This window comes from Gekko japonicus, unplaced genomic scaffold (genome assembly GCF_001447785.1).
Source record: "Gekko japonicus isolate JY-2015 unplaced genomic scaffold, Gekko_japonicus_V1.1 scaffold2749, whole genome shotgun sequence".
NCBI lineage: Eukaryota > Metazoa > Chordata > Lepidosauria > Squamata > Gekkonidae > Gekko > Gekko japonicus.
In genome coordinates this window covers 63,548-84,474 of record NW_015167620.1, presented here as the reverse complement: position 1 = coordinate 84,474, position 20,927 = coordinate 63,548, and the positions used below count along the sequence as shown (strand labels likewise).

General features: G+C 41.8%; 1 protein-coding gene across 1 annotated transcript in view; it reads left to right on the top strand.

The window, feature by feature from the left end:
* The window catches only part of MARCH1 (membrane associated ring-CH-type finger 1), a 126,453-nt gene extending 108,115 nt beyond the window's left edge, over positions 1–18,338 (top strand). The window contains exons 5-6 of the mRNA XM_015414024.1: positions 11,556–11,703; positions 17,326–18,338. Of these exons, the coding sequence (XP_015269510.1) occupies positions 11,556–11,703; positions 17,326–17,627 (450 nt within the window). The 3' untranslated portion in view covers positions 17,628–18,338. The remainder of the gene's footprint in view (positions 1–11,555; positions 11,704–17,325) is intronic.
* Positions 18,339–20,927: the final 2,589 nt, after the last annotated feature.

Sequence of the window (20,927 nt, the reverse complement as noted above, 5' to 3'; positions counted from 1 at the left end):
TTTGAGGGGTAGAGCCTGGGGAGGGCAGGATTTGGGGTGGGACTTCATCAGGGTATAATGCCATATCCACTGCCCAATGTAGCCATTATCTCCAGGAGAACTCATCTTGGTCATCTGGAGATCAGCTGTAATAGCTAGGAAATTTTCTGTAGGGGAAATGATGTGCTGTGGCTAGGGAACATGGTGATTTCTGGGAAATCTCCAGGCCCCACAGGGAGACTGGCAACTCCAGTTACCCTTTAAGGGAAGATTGGGATATGTATTTTACCTCAGGACATGTTCAGTGACTCCCAACAGCAACAGCAAACTGTTTAGAATATTAGAGGCAAAGGCCAATCAGGCCGCATATGCAAATGACCTCTGTGTTCTGACTGGCTATGGGGGGAGAGGAACAGCAAACTGTTTAGAATGTTGGAGGCAGGACTCAGGCAACACAGCCAGTGGATAGGGACAGCTTCTGAGTGACACATCAGGGAGCCTACTGATTTGGGAGCGTGTGGAATGTTCAGCAACGTGCCACCACCAAAAGACAATTATTATAGAGAGATACCCTACCAGAAGGGGATCTCGAAACAGCTTTCATTGTTCTCCTTTTCTCCATTATATCCTGACAACAACACTGTGAGGTACGTTAGGCTGAGTGTGTGTAACTGGCCAAAGGTCACCCGGCATGCTGGATGACCATCTTTCGGGTATGTTGTAGGTATGTAGGGCTATCTTTCAGCTATGCTCCTGCAGAGTGCAGGGGGTTGGACTAGATGACCTGCAAGGTACCTTCCAACTCTAACATTATATGATTCTATGAAGCTTCCGTGGCAGAATGGGGATTTGAATCTGTATCTCCCAGATCCTGGTCTGAAACTCTAACCACTATGCCACACTGGCTTTTGTAGGATGGCTGTTGTTGAGCAGTAGCAAATAGCCATGCCTGGGTGAGTAATGCAAGTTACATGGTATCAAGTTGTCCAGTAGCTGCTGCCAGGCTTGGCCCCGAAGACGCCTTCCTCATAGGCCAAAGCAGCCCTGTGAAGGACCCTGCCCCCCCCCACCTTTTGTTGACAGAAACCAAGGCTGGAAATACTGTTGTGGTTGCCTAACAACCCTCACAACAGTCACATAGGTTAACTCCCCAAATTTGTTTGCATTCCAAATTTGTGTGCAAACCTGGGGCTTTTCTCAGGCTTGTAGAAAGATATGGCTTGTCTGTTCATGGTCCCAGTCTCTGGATTTAACTATCTACAGATAGGACCATTTTGAGAATTAGAACTCCCCTAGTTTTTGTTGTCTATCTAGCATATGGGTTGGAGAGAAGAGGGCACTGCAGCTATAGCATTCAAGTGTCCTCTGTTAATTCCAAGAGCCTTTCATAATTGTCCAAGTAATTCAGCTTTCTGGAGTCATGTTTTAGAGAAGTGTTGAGCTGGTGATTGTATAGCTGCAGACTTACAAGAACACAAACTCTGTATGGCCAGAAGTTGCTGAATAATTTCCTACATTTAATAGAATTTGGGAGAGAAAGGAAAATCTGGCTCTGAGAATATATGTGTATGAGTTTATACTATAATGAGCTAATACTAAAATAATCCAGAATTAGTCTGAAAACTCTGGCTGTTTCACAGAATCAGGTTTCCTTAGAAATGGTCACATGTGAGAATGCCAACAGGCCAGGCTCATATTTACTGTGAGCAATCCCAGATTTCTCATGACATTTGGCTGTAGTCATAGAAAAGTTCTCTTACATGCAAGCCCATGTAGCTACAGGCTGAGAAGAACTTCGACATTACCTACTTTAAAAAAAGGAGTACAATGTTTAAATGAAATTAATTCAGCTGAATTACTGCATTTATATTCTGTAGAACACAAAACTAGTCTGGTATTATATGGCCAACTGGGATTTAATAAGGAGGGCCACCTATGAACATAAATTTGGAGGGCATACAGTTTAAAAATTACTACATACATGTTTTCTTTGAATAATGCCATTTGATGCCATTTTCCAGGTGTTTTAGTTAGTGGCTGTAGTTTGAGTTCTATAAAATGTTATTTGTTTGGTGTTTCTGTCTTCTGTCATATTGTACTGTCATTGTATTACTGTGGTATTCAGGAATAAAATAAGGGGGGAGGGCCTAGGTATGGGTTAATAAAAATACACTTCAACGTTATTCTTGTCTGGAATAGTTAAGCTTTTATCAGTCTATTAGTGATGCAGTTAATGGAACCTGGAAACTTTTTGTGTGTAGTCATCTGCTGCCATCTAGTGTCTAATTTGTCTTACTGCCAATATTAAACATTTCAACTGCACCCTAGGTTGAAATTAGGAAAGCATGAATAATTTACATTACATGTTGCTGTACTGGAAAATAGACTGTAAACAACTAATTACGGTTAAAAGTACTGAGCAATAAGTAAGTGCTGGACAGGGTGATTTTTTTTTTTAGCAATATTGTCACTGATCATCCTTGGCACTGTAGTGCTTGGAGTACTGTAAAGACATTTTATTATACATTAAAAGCAACTGGCCTAATCTATGCCAGTTTGGTGTAGTGGTTAAGTGTGCGGACTCTAATCTGGGAGAACCGGGTTTGATTCCCCACTCCTCCACTCGCACCTGCTGATGTGACCTTGGGTCAGTCACAAGCTCTGGCACAGCTGTCCTTGGAAAAGGACAGATTCTGTCAGAGTTCTCTCGGCCCCACCCACCTCACAGGGTGTCTGTTGTGGGGAGGGGAAGGGAAAGGAGGTTGTAAGCCGCTCTGAGACTCCTTTGGTAGTGAAGGGCGGGGTATAAATCCAATTTCTTCTTCTTCTTCTTCTTCTTTTTTCTAACTGGATTTCTCCAATGTGTTCTGTAGATTCTTGTGCTGCCATCCTGTTTCACAGATTGGCAACCAGAAACTTTTGAAAAGCCTTACAAGGAAGATAAAGGCAATGACCTCCCCTGTTGTTTGTTTGTTTGTTTGTTTGTTTTCTCTCTCTCTCTCTCTCTCTCTCTCTCTCTCTCTCTCTCACATGTAGGAATATCCAGATTGGCACACACACACACACACACACACACACACACACATGTTTAACTGCCTCTGAACATGGAGGTTTCATACAGGCAACATGTTTAATAGTTATTTATGGATCTATGCTCCATCAATTTCTCTGATCCCCTTTTAAAGCTATCTATCTTATTGGCCATCACTGATCATATAGCAGTGAATTCTACCATTTAAGTGTTTGAGTGAAGATTTCCTTTTGTCCATCCTTAATCGAACGTACATCAACTTTAGTATTACAGGAGAAGGAGAATAAGTTCTGTCTACTTTGTCACTCTGATCCATGCACAATTTTATGAATTTTCATATCCAATACTCCCTGTAAAGTGTGGAGTCTTGTGAGCAAAAATTCTACTTTGTGAGCTACTGGCATTAAAGTTGTGAGCGAGTGATTTGGCTACTGCATAAATTAGTTTGCTCTGGAGCCATCCTTCCTGAGCGAAGACAAAAATCTGTGAGCTGAAGGCTAAAAAACTGTGAGCTAGCTCACACTAACTCAGCTTAGACTGAGGGAACATTACCTTAGTTGTCCTTTGTCTTTTCTCTAGCAGTTTGTTTTAAGTTCCCTTCTTAATAATCTCTACTGCAAAGTTTACTTTTTTCACTATGGCATTTTAATGAGCTATCTACTTTGGCCTCAAGATGTCTTTCCTCATCAATCACTGCCAGTACAGACTCCATCAGTACATAAACAGTTAGGTTTTTAAAATCTAAATTGACATTACATTATGTATTGACTGACCCACTGTTGCCACGTTGTTGTTCTCAAGAGAGCCAGTCTGGTGTAGTGGTTAGAAGCCCGGACCAGGTTTGGTTCCCCACTCCCCCACATGCAGCTGATGGGTGACCTTGGGCAAACCAGAGTTCTCTCACAACTGTTTCCTCAAGAGCAGATCTCAATGAGCCACTTACCTCACAAAATGTCTGTTGTGGGGAGAGGAAGAGAAGAAGATTGTAAACCGTTCTGAGACTCCTTCAGGTAGTGAAGGGAAGGATATAAATCGAATCTCCTCCTCCTCCTCCCACCCAGTTTGGAAAAATCCTGGCGCTCTTCACAATCCACTTCAGTTTCCAGTTTACTGAACAACTGACTGTTGCCTGTAGACATGGCTACTTCTGGATCATTTATGAACAAATTAGAACTGGTCCTGATACCAACTTCTTGGGGACCACAATATTTACTTTTCTACACTGTGAGAATTACCCATGTTCCTACTCCCTGCTTCCTGATCTTTTAACCTGTTTCTAATCCACAAGATGTCATCTAAAAGCTTTTGGGAAGTTAAAGTATGTAATGTCTCGCAGACTGGTAATCTACAGATTGCTGTTATCTACATGCTTCTGAACACACTCAAAGAACTCCAAAAGTCTGGTGAGGCAGAACTTCTCTTTAGGCCAATTGTTCATGTCAATTAATTGTGCCAATTCTTGAGGTCTGTTCCTGCATGCACTTAATTGTTCTGTCTTTAACTTCAGCAGCTATCAATTTTGCCATATTAGATGTTAGGGTAACTAACCTGTAATTTCTTGGCTCTCATCTAGCTCCCTTTTAAGAAGAGAAGAGATTGGATTTATAACCCACCCTTTACTACCTGAAGAAGTCTCAGAGCAGTTTACAATTTCCTTTCCCTTCCCCTCCCCACAACAGACACCCTGTGAAGTAGGTGGGGCTAAGAGACAGCTCTTGAGAACTGCTCCTGAGGGAACAGCTCTGAAAGAACTTGTAACTGACCCAAGGTCAACCAGCAGCTGCATGTGGAGGAGTGGGGAATCAAAGCCAGTTCTCCCAGATTAGAGACCACACTCCTAACCACTACATGACTATACCTAACCACTACATCAAACTGGCTCTAAAATGAAAAATTTATATTCACTACCTTCCAGTCCTTTGGAATAGAGGCTGATTTTAGTGCCAAGCTGCACATCTTTGTCAGGAAATCAACTGTTTTTCATTTGAGTTCTTTAAGAGCTTTAAGCTGGACCTGGTGGCATTAGTTTTTAATGTGTCTATTCATACTAGAACATCTTTTATTTCTGCTAGTTAACTCAGTTCTTCAGATATCCTTTCTGAAATCAGTCGTTCTGGTGTGTAACTACTTTACATTTTCCGCAGTGGAAACCAAAACCAACACAAGAGAGTTTGTTTAGTTCCTCTGCACCCTCCGTCTTCCTTTACGAATTCTTTCATTTCTTTGTGTTCAAAGGCCCAGTTATTTATTTATTTTATACCCTGCCCTCCCAGCTAAGGCCGGCTTACTGAGCAGTTTCCTGCTTCTGATGTGAATACAGTCTAATATTCTAGCTGTATGCCCCACATAGTCTCTTTTTGCCCACTTTGTCACCTTACATGTGTTTTGCCAGTACTTGTGTTCCTTCATGTTCAGGAAAGACTTCTCCTTTAAGACTTCTTACTTTTTACAGCTTCCTTGTCTTTGCTTGTTAACCACTTATTAAAAAATAGTATTTCAGCACTTCGATGCTTAGTCCCAGGAAGATGTTCTTGGGATTGCACTGCAAGTGGGTTTGTTACGTTTAAACCGAAAAGGAGTCTTATGTCATTAAAAAAAAACCCTGATACTTTTACTGTTACAACTTCTGCTTCATCAGCACAAAGGAATCCTGCTGATACATGGGGCTTTAGTTCATGAAAGAAAGTGTTATAAATTCATATTTCAGGTGCCATAAGACTGGGTTTTTAAAGCTACTTTTTAAAAGCAATGACACTTTCCTTGTACATGAGGAAAAGAGACTGTTCAAAAAGGAACAAAATAGCTTCTTCTTCTTTTTAAGTATCCAGAGCAGGACTGGAAATGATGTGCCTGAGTACATAATAAACGAACCTTTCAGTATTTATTAGAAACTTAATCTCAGATTTTCATCACACATTCACTAATTACAATCATTATATTGGCTTCTCAATTCCCTATGAGTAAGAAAATGTAATGGCAGAAGTCATCTTCTGTTTTTATCAGTATTTGTATTAACTAAAAAGGCCCTGGGATGAATGAAAATCAGCAGTTCTTACATATGTAGCTAGCAGTGATGGAAACTACATAGCTACCAGCAGTAAAAATTTACAACAGTCTTACCACTCTTATATATTTTTCTTCATCTGCATCTTTTTGTGGGGCTATTTTTGCATTTGTTTGTGTGCCCATGCCTGGAAGTCATGGTGACCTCTACTGGGGCATGGAGAAGTGGCTTGATAGCCCGCCTCTGCATCCCAGCCCTGGTATTCTCTGGAGGTCTCCTATCCACATACTTGCCAGGGTCGGCCCTGCTTAGCTTCCGAGATCTGACGAGATCAGGGTTGCCCGGGCTATCCAGGTCAGGGCTTTATCTGGATTATTAATGGACTGTCCTGTCTTCTATCACCCTCAGTCTCATTTTCCTTCATTATAATATATTTTGTCAAAACAATATTTTCCTGATAAAGCTTTAATGACCTAAATTTTCACTTGGCTTGCATTTTCCTCTTCAGGGAATGAGAAGGTTACAGGTCATACGCAACAGTAATAATAATGGTACTCTGAGAAAAGGAGATATGATGCAGTTATCTAAATTGTTCTCAGGTATCTTAGTCAACTGAATAATCTTTCCTGCTGCCTTCATAAATTATTATGAATATCATTAAAGATTTTTCTTCTTCCGTGTGAATGTTTCAATAAGAGCAATTTCAATGATTAGGAGAGGTTGAAGAATTATAGGAAAAAACCCCTGGGGACATTTTTAAGAACTGTTAGCTTTTCAACGAGGCTACAAGATCTCATCATTGTCTAAAGAACATAAATACCTTTTGGATGAAATATTGACTATTAAAAATCTTGCCATACCGTTGAAGAAAAACACTAAATAGTTTCCAAATCTGTTGAATTTTTTATTGTATCATTGCAGGAGACAGCAAAAGCAGAATCTCAAGGGGGAGTTACCTCTTTCAAGTATTTTTATAGTTTCCCAGATAAGCATGCACAACTAGAACTTCAACTTGGAATTTTCCACTGAAACTGACCTCTTAGCATCTTTTCTCTGCAGCTGGTCATGGCATCATGCAGACCAGTTAGTTCTAGTTTCGAGGTCACTTGTTTTTTCAGTCACAGCACATCCCACCTAGCCTACATGGCTTCATTATTTTTATATGTTTCCACTCTAGTTCATTTTAACTTCCACAATACCTTAAAGAACAATATTTTATTTAGCAGATACTGCAATAAAGTAATCCTGCCACACTGCTGGAGTTATTAAGATATTGAAATGACACGTATTGGGTGGCCACTGTCCAGAAATAAGAACCTGAATTTACTATAGGGTTGCCAGGTCCCCCCTGGCCACCAGCAGCAGGGGAGGGTTACCAGTAGGGATGGGCATGAACTGGCTGACAAACGAAAGTTTATACCAAATTCTGGCCAGTCTGTCGCTTGTGAAGTAATGTTTGTAAACTGAAGAACCACCACAAACTTTTATGAATTCTGAGGCAGTTTGTGGTGGTTAATGAGCAGAAAGCAGGGATTTAAACCCATTTTCTGCTTTTCACAAAAAAAACAGCTGAGTGGCCAGGAAGCTCCCCGCTGCTCAGTTGTTTGGTTTAAATGGCTCCCATTTAAATGAAGAGCCAGGGGGACAGAAAGTCGGGGTTTAAATGGCTCTGAGCCTGGGGCTGGCTGCCCAAGAAAGCCCCTTTAAACAGCTGATCCACATGGATCCCTTTATCAAGCAATTGTTCAGCAGAAGCTATTTTTTATTAAAGGCAAATCTTGCTAGATCACAGGCACTTACCAGAGGGGAATAAATATGTACAATAATGAGAATGTTGGGTAGGATCCCTCAGATCTGTTCCACTAATGGTGGTCCCTTCCTTCAGTGTAAGGTACCTCTCCCTTGCTCTTTTCCATTAGTGGAAAAGGTCTGTGGGATGCAACCCTCTGCCTATGAGATTATGAGGTTCATGAAAATTATGCCTAAAGTACTTGAAGAAGTAGGAAATAAATTCAATTATTCTTGTTATTCATTTTGAATCTTTGGCATAGCTGGCTTTTACAGTGTGCTGTCTCTCTCCCTCTCTCTCTATATATATATAATTGTGTTTTGGGGTGGCCCTTTGCAGCTTTCCCATTGGCTGTGCAATGCACTCCCTCAATCATTGGCCCGTCAGCCACCACTCAAGCGTACTCACGTGCCATTGGCCAGGTGCTGTGTCTGCTCCTCTTCCCCACCCACTCCCCCTTCAGCCACTGTGTTCTGTAAGAATTACTCGCAAACAGCTTTCTCTCTTGACGAAGATACTTCTCTTGCTTGCCTCCTGTGTGGGAGTAACTTGTCCCTCAGTGGCTGTTGGTAGGTGTAACAAAATGGCAGTTACCTGTGTTTGTAAGATGGCTGACATGTGGTTGTTTGTTTAAAATGTTCCCCCATAAAGTTTGAGTTGTAGTTCCAGAGAGGGGCCTGCAGGGGTATCACTCACTGGGTTGAATGGGACTTCCTCATCTGCGGGCCTACAGTTCCCAGCTGCCCCAAGGCCAAGAAGTTTGGGAAAAGAGGGACTGTCCCAAGGGGCAAGGCAGAAAAGATGATTGTGTTTAACCCCTGTTGATTTATGTCCTGTTGGTTCATAGTGTGTGCTTACTCCTACGGTTCTGCCTTATTTATTTAGTCTGTGTGCTCCATAATTGTGTAAATTTCTATATAATAATTCTCTTAGCATATTGTCCACTTTCAGCTCTCCCATTGGTTATGCAGTGTGGTTCTATCAGCCATTGGACCATCAGCCGCCACTCAAGAGTACTTGTGTACCATTGGCTGGGTGCTGGGTCTGCTCCTGTTCCCTGCCAACTCCCACTGCAGCCACCTTGCCTCAGAATAACTGGCAGATGGCTCTCTCTCCCTTGACGAAGACACTTCTGCTGCTTCCCTCAGTGGCTGTTGGTAGGCAATCAAGGTTGGTTCAGTGTAACTGCGTCCCCCACCCACTGCCACTTGGCCACTTTCCTGTCAGAATAAACTGAAAACTCTCTCCTGCTCAGCTCCACTATGGCTGGCTGGCTAATGAGGTGGGCCAGCGGACATCAAACTATTTTCTTCAACCCCCTGCTGTGCAGCTGACTTTCCCCTAGGGTTGCCAATCTCCAGGTAGGACCTGGAGATCTCCCACTATTACAATTGATCTCCAGATGACAGAGATCAGTTCCCCTGGAGAAAATGGCTGCTTTGGAAGATAGACCCTATGGCATTATATCCTGCTGAGTCCTTCCGCCCCCCCATGTTGCCCTCCACAGGATCCACCCCCCAAATCTCCAGGTATTTCCCTACTTAGAGCTGGCAACCCTACTTTCCCCTCAGTGCCTGTTGGTAAGCAACCAAGCTTGGTCCTGTCACCTATTTTGGCCTATATTATATAGAAATGTACACAATTATGGAGCACACAGAGTTTGGTGTAGTGGTTAAGTGCGCAGACTCTAATCTGGGAGAACTGGGTTTGATTCCCCACTCCTTCACTTGCACCTGGCTGGATGACCTTGGGCAAGCCATAGTTCTGGCACAGCTGTTCTTGAAAAAGAGCAGTTTCTGTCAGAGTTCTCTCAGCTCCACCTACCTCACAGGGTGTCTGTTGTGGAGAGGGGAAGGGAAATGAGTTTGTAAGGCGCTCTGAGACTCCTTTGGATAGTGAAGGGCGGGGTATAAATCCAATCTCTTCTCTTCATCTTTGGGAGAAAACTCATCGGGGCCAGTCCTGATAGGGTTGCCAACTCCAGGTGGGAAATTTCTAGAGATTCGAGGGATGGAGCCTGAAGAGGGTGAGGTTTCAGGAGGGGTGGGACCTCAGACACATACAATGCCAAAGACTCCACCCATCAAACCAGCCATTCCTTCCTGGGGAGCCATCATTGCCAATCTCCAGGTGAGGGCTGGAGACCACTCAGAATTACAACTGCTCTCCAGGAGGGAGGAGATGGAAAGCTAAAGTCAGGGGGCAGATAACGGTAGGTTTACAGTTGGCTGGGAGGGAGATAGGGTTGCCAACTCCAGGTTAGGAAATTCCTGGAGATTTGAGGGGTGGAGCCTGGAGAGGGTGAGGTTTGAGGAAGGGTGGGACCTCAGAGAGGTACAATGCCATAGACTCCACCCTCTAAACCAGCCATTCCCTCATGGGGAACCATTGTTGCCAATCTCCAGGTGAGGGCTGGAGACCACTCAGACTTACAACGGCTCTTCAGGAGGGAGGGCAGAAGTCAGCTGAAATCAGAGGGGCAGATAATGGTAGGTTGATAACCATCCTGGGAAGGAGATGGGGTTGCCAAATTCCTGGAGATTTGAGGGGTGGGGCTTGAGGGGTTGGACCTCAGACAGGTAGAATGCCATAGACTCCACTCTCCAAACCAGCCATTCCCTCATGGGGAACCATTGTTGCCAATCTCCAGGTGAGGGCTGGAGACCACTCAGAATTACAACTGCTCTTCAGGTAGCAGAGATCAGTTCCTCTGGAGAAAATGGTGGACTCTGTGTCACTATACCCTGCTGAGGTCGCCACAGCAAATTGACACTGTGTGCCCAAAGCCGGAGCACTCTCCCAGAGCCTCTTTCGAAAGCTTGTTGTATTTATTTCCACAACGTCCTTATTCCTAGTTTCTTAATATTACGTATTTGGGGTTATTTTATAAGAAGTATGACACACCATTAAAACTTTCCTTCATATCTGTGGTTTTGAGACTTATAGATTTTGATGACTTCTATATTTTAAACTAATTGGGTTTGTTTGTTTTTTTATTGAATACTGCTTTAAACAGTTTTGGGGAAAGGTAGTTTGTTTAAATGGTTTTAATAAAGACGAATCAACAGCTAGATTTCAGTACTGCAGTAATTACAAGTAGCAGGAAGGTGGCATTGTAGGACTGCATTTCTGAACTGTTTTACCACTGTAGTAAAAATGAAACTTCAAAAGTGAAGGTTTTTCTAGAGTTCAGCTACTTGCTTGCTTATCCAGTGCTGCATTTAGGATAATTTCAAGAAGGGTACATTAATTTAAAAATGAAGTCCATGGAAATTTAGGGTAGGGACACACATTCCTATATGGTTTCATGTCCTCATGGATAGTAGGGTGCTTTTTCCTTTCCTCCACAGCTGTACTATGTTGTGTACAGCGGCACTCAGCAGAAAATAACAATATCATCTAAATGGTGGGAAAAGACAAAAAGGTGGTTTAACAGCATTTCATTGTGCATTTTGCAAGTGTGTTCAACACAAAGAACACAACTCCCAATTTATGGAACCAGCACAAACCACACCAAGAAGTAGCAAAAACCTACCAAGTCAGTAATTGCCTTAGACAACCTAGACTTGGCTGACTCTCCCATTACAGCAAATGCAGTACTCCTGCAGTGAGATAAAATGGGCATAAATTCACAAACAGAGAAAACTTCCTACTCTTGTCTCTGATTTTGATTGGGGGGGGGGAGAGGTTCCTGGTATTAGATGTTATGTTAAAACTTTGTAAACCCATCCATTTCTGTTTCCTTATTGCAGTGGGAAAAACTACAAATGACAACAAGTGAGAGAAGGAAGATAGTCTGCTCAGTCACATTCCACATTATTGCTATTACCTGCGTAGTTTGGTCATTGTATGTTTTAATAGATCGGACTGCTGAGGAAATTAAGCAAGGCAATGACAACGGTGAGTGAATTTCTTTCTTTCTTTGTTGCCATGCTTAGAAGTGATACTTCAGCAACAGACAGCGCAAAACTTAACAGAATCTCAGTTTTTATTCTACCTCTCCTTACCCCTTTCTAGACTTTAAAGGTTTGAGAATATAACGTCTGGTGGAATTCTTTAAGCTTTAGAGAAGGGAGTAATTCCTCCCTCTCCATGACTGAAGGAAAAACAAAGTATATGAGTACAACTGCTTCATTTGCACAACTTGTTAGGTCACAAGCTCTGCAACAAAAATGTTGATTTTTAAAAAAATTCTTGGCTAAAGGGAAAATAAAGCTAGTAAACTGTGTGCGTGCTGTATTTTTAAGAAAGATAATGGAATAGGTGTTGCATTCCTTAGTAGATATTTAGTTTTGGGTCTTGTCAATTTGCATGTGGGGTGATTTTTGCCAATCCCCACCTCCCCCAGCAGCCTTCCGACTGCGTCATCATGCTGAGAATCCCTTTGACTTCACAGCATAGTGGCATCACTACGTTATCTAAACTCCTCCATTGACTCCACTGCTGACCTTGTCTGCTCTCTCAGACCTCTGTCCATCCACCATCTTATCTCTTTCATCAGTGCACAGTCTGCATTCCCCACACTCTGCCTCTGGTTCCTTCTGTGATCTGCAATCCAGTGATTAACTGCCTTTCTTGGAACTTAGCTTCTGTTGACTCCCTAGAACCCTCAGTTTCCACTTTCAGCTCATCCTTACCCTCAGCACTTTAATCCTTTCCCCTAGTCTCCCAGCAAAGCATTCATGCCTGTTACCCCCAGCCCTGGTTAACTCAGTCCACTCAGTATCTTTATTCATGCTGTCAAGGAGGTGAACATGGTTGATTTTATCCATTATAAATTCATCCTCTGTTCCTTCTATCTGCCTGCCTAAGCAACATTGTCACAGTTCCTTTATCCACACCAGTTCTAGGAATCTTTTGTGCCTCTCGTCCATCCTCTATGACTGAGGCTTATCACACAGCATCCTTCCCCACCTTGCTCTGTGCTCAAGACATTGCCTCACTCTTGAACCTTTTTCCTCCCCCCCCCCACCGTCTTCCAGTTTGCCTTCGTCCTATGCTTCCTTCAGTCCTCTCTCCTTCCCTTGGCCTCACTTGATGAAGTCAACACACTGTTGACTTCAACCATCCTTTTTCTATGCCTCTTTGATCCCTTCTTCACCCTTCTCTACATCAAATCAACCAGTTTTTCTCTTCCAGCTTCTTCCCTACTGCATTCAGCAATACCACTGTTGGCCCCTTTCTCAACCTGCTATCCCTTAATCCACGTTCCCTCTCCAATATACACACAATTTTTATTCTACCCAATACTCCAATATACACACAATTTTTATTCTACTCCACAGATTTCTTAACCCTCCGTCATCTTGGTTGCACCCTCTGCACTCCACTGAAACTGCCATTAGCAACTCACTGACAATATTGTTATATATGAATGAAGATCTCTACTCTGCTCAGTCTTCTTGATTGTTGTGTTGCTTTGATAGCTGTCAAGGGAACGAGTGATCTCGCTTTCACACTCTTAGGGATGGAGGAATCCACCAGCCCCCTCCCCTTGTTTTTCCATTAGGTAAACATGACTGAGTTAGCGTGTTAGGGATGCACAGACCAGACTCCTGGCATTCAAATCATAAATAATTTAATAAAGCATAAAATCACACACACAACAAAACAAAGATTAAAAGAAAATTGGCAAAAATGTTATCCATCTAAAATTGTTCTGAACTTGTCCCAAACCAATGTTAAAATAAGGATAGGCACTATCTTTGAGGGTACAAGACCTAAGAAAAGTTCCATTACCTGAATTCTCAGACTTGGTACCTCTTCCATTGTCCTTTGGCATTAGTTCAAGATGGAGTCCCTAGGTAAAGGCTTAGTCCATAGCTGGAGACAAAATGACTAAGAGCAACTCATTAATTGCTTTGTGTTCCCAGAATTTATAACCTCGGGTTAGAGGGCATTCCTTGTTCTTAGTCAGATCCTCTGTCTTTTTCTATTTCTCCAGGGAAAAGTGACACTTCAGCATTTGGTTCTCAAGACTCTACTGCTTGAGGTGTTACTTTCGCTATTCTCTTTTTTCCTCTGATACTAAGTTATCCACATAACTCAAAACCTGGGTCTTTATAGCAAACTATGATGAGAATTTGGGGGGGGGGTAATTCTTCACAGTATTAACTAATGTGTCCAAGAGCTTCTGAAATACATAAATATTTATGTTACCTTGGTTCCTTTAAAAATTGTATACTTCTTTTTCATATTTTAAGATGTCTCAAGCAAAAAAAAAGTTACCAACATATTTAAAATTCCCTCATACCTGGCAAAGCTCTCCTTAGGCAAGTTTGAGTTGTGCATAGCAAATGATTATGCGCCTTTCCACTGGGCAACTTTCTTAATCTCAACAGCACAATAGTATTTTAAATCATATTCTGGACAAAATGAATTCTCTTCTGGCAATTCTTAACTTGCTCAAAAGAAATTTATCCTGAGTAAAAGGACTCTCTTTTCATTAATAAAATGTTAAAAGGAAAGGTTATAAAACGGTGAATGACCTCGACCAGCCTGTTTAGTTCCAGTGACATCAGTTGGACCAAAAGCCAAATCTAATTAGAATGTCAAATGTAGAATGACCCTTACAAGTGTTTACCGTGACTGGATTTCCTCAGCAATCTCATGGAACTGAATCCTTTCACAGAACTATCAGGAAGGAATATGTGTGAATGAGCTAGTAACTAAACAGAGTTCATTTGTATTCAAGAAGGTTAATCTCTTGCTGAATCATCCTGTGTTAGGAAGGTGAGGAAAGTTAATAAGCCCATTTGACAAAGTACTGGTAGTGGTGAATCAGCAACTACTATATTGATAGGAAGTAAGTATACAAGACAGTGATTTGTAAATTATACTTTCACAATTCTCTTGTAATTATGGAGAAAGAAATAAAGAAGCTCAGATGGACTTTTCCCTTTACGTGGCTTTGACAAAACTATTTTTAATTCATATTATCAAACTTATAAACTACTGTCAGGAAAATAGCCCTGATTATCATGTCTCCAGAAGACTCAAAAGCAGATGCCTCTTAATCTGTTTGCTTTATTTTTCCCCTTCATAGCTTCAGACTGAGTAAAAGTTGTATAGTTTCCTTAAAGGTGTCAGCAGTAAAGGGACTCTAGCCACCTCAAAGTGTGGGCAGCTCACAGCAGCATTCTTGGTACTGCTGTTTCCAGAGGCTTCTCCAATCAGTTCTGCATACCATAAAAATCACTTAAGCACCCAGCTATACCTGTTAATGGACTACTGCCCCGCATAATTTGGCTGTGGATTTGGAGGCCATGGTGTGATGGCTAAAAGAGAGCTGGCTGAGACTAAATTCAACAAAGATGGAGCTTCTGCAGCTGGGGGGGGGGCTTCAGGATTGGGGCACAAACGTCCCACTCTTAATGAGGTGCCATTGACATGGGCACAAACCACCAGGAGTTTGGCCGTGGTCCTGAATACCTCCTTATCCATGGAGGCCCTGGTCACGAATGTTGCCAGGCTGGCATTCTTCCATCTATGCCAAGCACAACAACTGGCCCCTTTCTTGTCACACTCTGACCTAGCTGCAGTAATCTATGCAATGGTCATCTCCAGGCTAGACTACTGTAACTCACTGTATGCTGGCCTACCTTTGAGACTAACCCAGAAACTCCAACTGGCTCCCAGTAGAGCAAAGAGTCAGGTTCAAGGTTTGGTATTGACCTTTAAGGCCTTGAGTAGTCTGGGACCCACGTATCTTTGGGACCACCTCCACTGGTATGTTCCCCAAAGAGCATTACGCTCTGCTGAGAGCAATCTATTGGTGATCCCTGGCTTTCTCGGCCCTGGCTCCGACCTGGTGGAACTCTCTGCCAAATAACATCAGAGTCCTGTGAAATTTAATGCAGTTCAGCAGGTTCTGCAAGGCAGAGATGTTCCACCAGGCTTTTGTTTGAGGACAGCGACAGGCAGTGTCATGGCCGGCACCCTTCTCTTTCCTTTCCCTCTCTGCCTCCTCCTCATCTTGCTTGCAAGACAGCAACACAGTCTTGGAACTGGTTACAGATTGATTTATAAATGCCATCTGGGGATTGTTTTTAAAAATGTAGTGATGTGCTTATTATATTTTAGTAATGTTTATGATGTATTTTATTTTATTGTTGCTCATCGCCCAGAGCCCTGTGTATTCAGGGATTGGGCGATCCACAAATCCAAATTATAAATAAATAAAACTTAGGCTTTCTCACCCCCTTTCCTAAAGCAGATTCTTATACAAATACATTGATTTCTCTTACTAATTTGTTCTAATCTAATAGTGCCTCTGACAGGTTACAGCCATTTCCATCTTCTCATACAGATGGCTCGATTTTACTGCCTCTGATTTTTCACCCAACAAACATCTTAATCACTTCTGCCTGAAGCAGCACACTGTCGCCTCTTTTGTTAAATACATAGATTTGATTTTACACATGGTTACTTTGGTAAAAAGTACCTGTTGGCTTTCTCTCAAGACAGTGGTAAGCCTACTTCTGAGCAAGAGGAGGAAAGGCAAGTGAAAGCATAGTTCAAGTAAATGTCATCCAATTCTAAGCATTATGGATTGGATCTTAATAACCTAGATTGGATCCCCATAGAAGCTTTCCTTGGATTAGAGGGGATTTCTGTCTGTGGAGCATGAACTTTTTGCCAGGTCCCCTCCCTTAGCAACCTGAAATGCCCTTGAAAAACTCTAGGGAACAAGAGATGCCTGGAAACAGCATCCTGAGGAGTTGGAGTTCTGCAGCAGGAAGGGGGATTTGGTGAAAATCAACACCCTTTCCACCTGTGGAAGTCCTCCAAGCCAGAAAGTGGAGTTCAACTCACAGGACAGGGATTTTGGACCTTCAGCAGCAGTCCCTTGTGACCCTCATGAAGAAGAAGAGATTGGATTTATACCCCACCCTTCACTACCCAAAGGTGTCTCAGAGTGGCTTACAAACTCCCCTCCCCACAACAGACACCCTTGTGAGGTAGGTGGGGCTGAGAGACCTCTGACAGAAACTGCCCCTTTTCAAGAACAGCTCTTGGTCAGAATAGATAAGAATAGATAAGCATATGGAGCAGAGGTCCATCAGTGGCTATTAGCCACAAGGTATAGATAGGGACTCTGGGGCAAGTGATGCTCTGTCTTCTTGGTGCTTGGGGGGGTCAACAGTGGGGGGGGCTTCTAATGTCCTGGCCCCACTGGTGGACCTCCTGATGGCACCTGGTATTTCTGGCCACTGTGTGATACAGAGTGTTGGGCTGGATGGACCTTTGGCCTGATCCAACATTGGCTTCTCTTATGTTCTTAACTACGGCTTGCCCAAGGTCATCCAGCCAGGTGCAAGTGGAGGAGTGGGTTTACAAGAGTTTACAAACAACTTGTGGTACAGTATAGAGGGCCACAGCATGAAAGGGAAATGGGAAAAAATCAGAACCCTCCTTTGTGTAAGCAGAAGTAATAGTTTGGATCAAACCCACCCCAAACAGACAGCAACTATCCAAGGAAGTATCATGATACTAATTATACCTTTATTTTTACCTTAAAAGGTGTCCTGGAGTGGCCATTTTGGACAAAACTGGTTGTGGTGGCTATTGGATTCACTGGAGGCCTCGTCTTCATGTACGTACAGTGTAAAGTGTATATTCAGCTGTGGCGAAGGCTGAAGGCTTACAACCGAGTGATATTTGTTCAGAACTGTCCAGACACTGCCAAAAAAATAGACGAGAAAAATTCTTCCTTTGTTCAAAACACTGAAATCAAAGACGCTGTGGTGGTGCCAGTATCACAGACAGCTACAAACTCTCAGCAATCAGGAGATGAAACTGCTTCTGATGTCATGCCAGTTTGATGGAAGCAGCATTTCCCCCCTCATTGAAGAACAAGGCAACATGCTTTCTCCTATTCAGCCACAGGAAAGGGCAAAACCACGAAGTATTTTTGAATGAAGAGCAAGCAGAAAGAAAGCCAGGAAAATTGATCAGAAGAAATTACACGTTACCTCTGGAATGCAATTGTGAAGTAATTTTGCAGCTTTCTGGCTAGGCACAGTGAAAGTGGAAATGAAGAAATTATAGCAGAGACCCAGTCTGACAGTGGCCAAAAAGAACTGCACACGGACATATTACAGGTGTTCTGTTTACAAGGAAGAAAACCCTTATGTATTTGCTACTGTGGTCTTTTGCTAATTATCATACTCTTGAACACACACTTTAAAGCAATTTTTTAAAAATTATTATTATTAACCCTTTAAAATTGTGTAAGAGACATGCATCATAGCACAAATTATCTAAATCTCATAATGGAATAATTTGATTCTGAGGTGGTTTACCCATAGCATCTATGGTTTGGAAGAAATGTAAAATAAGAACATTCCTAAAATAATCACTTGAAGCATAGATTTTAAAATGGAGGATTTGCAACTCAGTGTCATTGAAAACATTTTCCTTGGTTCCCCCCCAAACGCAGATGTTTTGCCTCAAGGGTTCTTTGCAGATTGTTGTATTCCTCTGGAATTGCAGCTTGGCTGCAGCTTAAAGAACAAAAATAGTAAAAAACAAAAACCCACCACTAAAATTATTCTTTAAAAACCTAATGTGTTCTACAATCAGAGGGGGTTATAGACCAGAGGAGTACTTTAGTTCACTGCAAAAGATTGTAAAGCTGTTTCAGTACTTATTTATTAGTGTGTGAAACATGCAAAGGGTGGGAGAATACAGTACGTTCTTTTGTTTTAAGAGATCAGGATAGAACAGAAACTGAGACGTCTTGAAGCAGTCGATGTAGGTAGCATTGCCATGCCAGTATTTCTCTTTTGAGTTAAGAGGACATTGGATACACGTGGTGTCTTCTGTACGGGGGGTAATTGAGCCATCAAGGATTCAGTAGTTCAGTTGATACTATTGTGTTTTCAGTATTTTTATGTAAAATTGAAGTGTGACTAATAAAAAAAATGCAGCGGATACAAACCACTATAATGATGTGCCCAGTAAGAAGAATGTATGCAAAAAAGAAGTATTGGCATCCCCTTTCAGAAATATGTACTTGAAGAGGTCTAAATCAAATATCCTAAAAGGGAAAAAAAGGTCAGTCTTGTATACCACTGTTAATACTCGTTGAATGTATTGTGAGTTGTGCCTAAGTAATGTGAATAATACAAGGACAGTGTTACTAGTAATGGAGAGATTTATGCTGACAGTGGATTAACCCAAGGTTTTTCAAAGAACTAGATTTCATGCTGAAAATTCTAAACCCACAGTAAATTCTTAATCCTGAAAAGATGTGATGGATCTACTGATAGCTAACAAAAGGCAGGAAAGTCGGTGTTTTCCTGCATATTTCTATGGATGGGGACACCCATTGTCATCTCAGAATCCTGTCTCAGGTTAAAACTGTACTAACTATAAGTTTAATGTTAAGGAAGATTTAACAAGAGATCATCCTTTAGAAGAAGCAGTACAACTGACCAGTCACGACCAGATAGAAATGATGGTTTTAACAAAATGTAAATGGTTAACTGAATTACCATCAGAAGAACATGGGGTTCAGAACAAAAAGAATTTAAGAAAGTCAGGACAGATCAAACAGAAGTAGGATCACACAGTTCATGTCACTATTAAATCGGTTTGTTTGTCTCACTAAAGAATATAGTTGTGGCAATAACTGGTCCTGGGGGAATATTTCTACCTATGTAGACACTTTGACTAAAACATTTACTTGGACTATGGCCTGATTGTGGCACAACAGGAAGAGTTTAAAGTAGTGACTGGACATCAAAGATGCAGTGCAATTAACCCACAATGTAAAAGTGTATTCAGACAACCAGTTTTCCAGGTGATAACAATAAGAGTTTGGATAGAATTGTATGAAGAACTAGAAAATGATTTTAGCTTGAGGGGCCCATGTCCTTGGAAAAATTTAAAGCCTGATTTGTCATAAGTTTCCTTATGTCCATTCATTCAAAATAAATCTTGTACCAAGGGGACTCATCTTGTGTTTGCCACATATTACCAACCACTGCACAAATGAAGTCCTAAAGGAAACAGAAGGGGCTTAAACAATCAATATGGCAACCTATAATTTCCATGGTAAAAGAATTTCACTTTGTTGTTAAAAAAGGGTCACACCTCAACACAGGTAGCAACTATGAAGGAACTGCAGGCATTAAAAATATATATAAAAGAAGAAGAGATTGGATTTATACCCCACCATTCACTACCCAAAGGTGTCTCAGAGCGGCTTACAAATTTCTTTCCCTTCCCCTCCCCACAACAGACACCCTGTGAGGTAGGTGGGGCTGAGAGAGCTCTGACAGAAACTGCTCTTTTTCAAGAACAGCTGTGCCAGAACTATGGCTTGCCCAAGGTCATCTGGCAGGTGCAAGTGGAGGAGTGGGGAATCGAACCCGATTCTCCCAGATTAGAGTCCGCGCACTTAACCACTACACCAAACTGACTCTATACCAGTTGTTATGCCAACTGCAATACTAAGTCTTTTGTTGCCCCAGTTATGGAGATCTAACATTAAACATGACAGAAGTTATTTTATTTTATTTGTTTTTGACATTTTTACCCTGCCCTCCCCGCGTATATACACAGTTCCTCACACATTATGATGAGACTTAATTAAACACAGAAGGTAGTGTTAAAGTGAAATTATTTTTTAGGAAACTCTACAGGGCTTCAGTGGCTTTCCTTCAGGATTATTCTGTTATTTTTATGAGCAGATCTAAAGCAGCCTATTGGTGCTATTGCTATATCTGGAAAGCAGTGGATATTGTGGCTCTGAGAAGCGTTATGTCAAGACACATCCCCATCACAAATTAGGTGTCAAATTCTGATTCTTGCACTGCAATGCAATCTATGATGCAAATATTTTACTGTGTATGATTGTTGGACCTATGAGTTTGTTACTTGTTTTACCTGGTTCTCTTGCAAAAGAGCTTAGATGCTTTGTGGGTGACATGTATTAAAAGATATTTGGGGTGGGGGGGAAACATAATATAAACTACTAATTGTTGTGGAAAAAATGTATTTGTATTAAACAGATGCCTCCAAGGTTGCAGTAATTTATTTGCTTTAAAATGCAACAGAGATGCTGACCAAATTGCAAACTGTCAGTAGGTGGTGAAGAGTGGCATGTTACCTTGCAA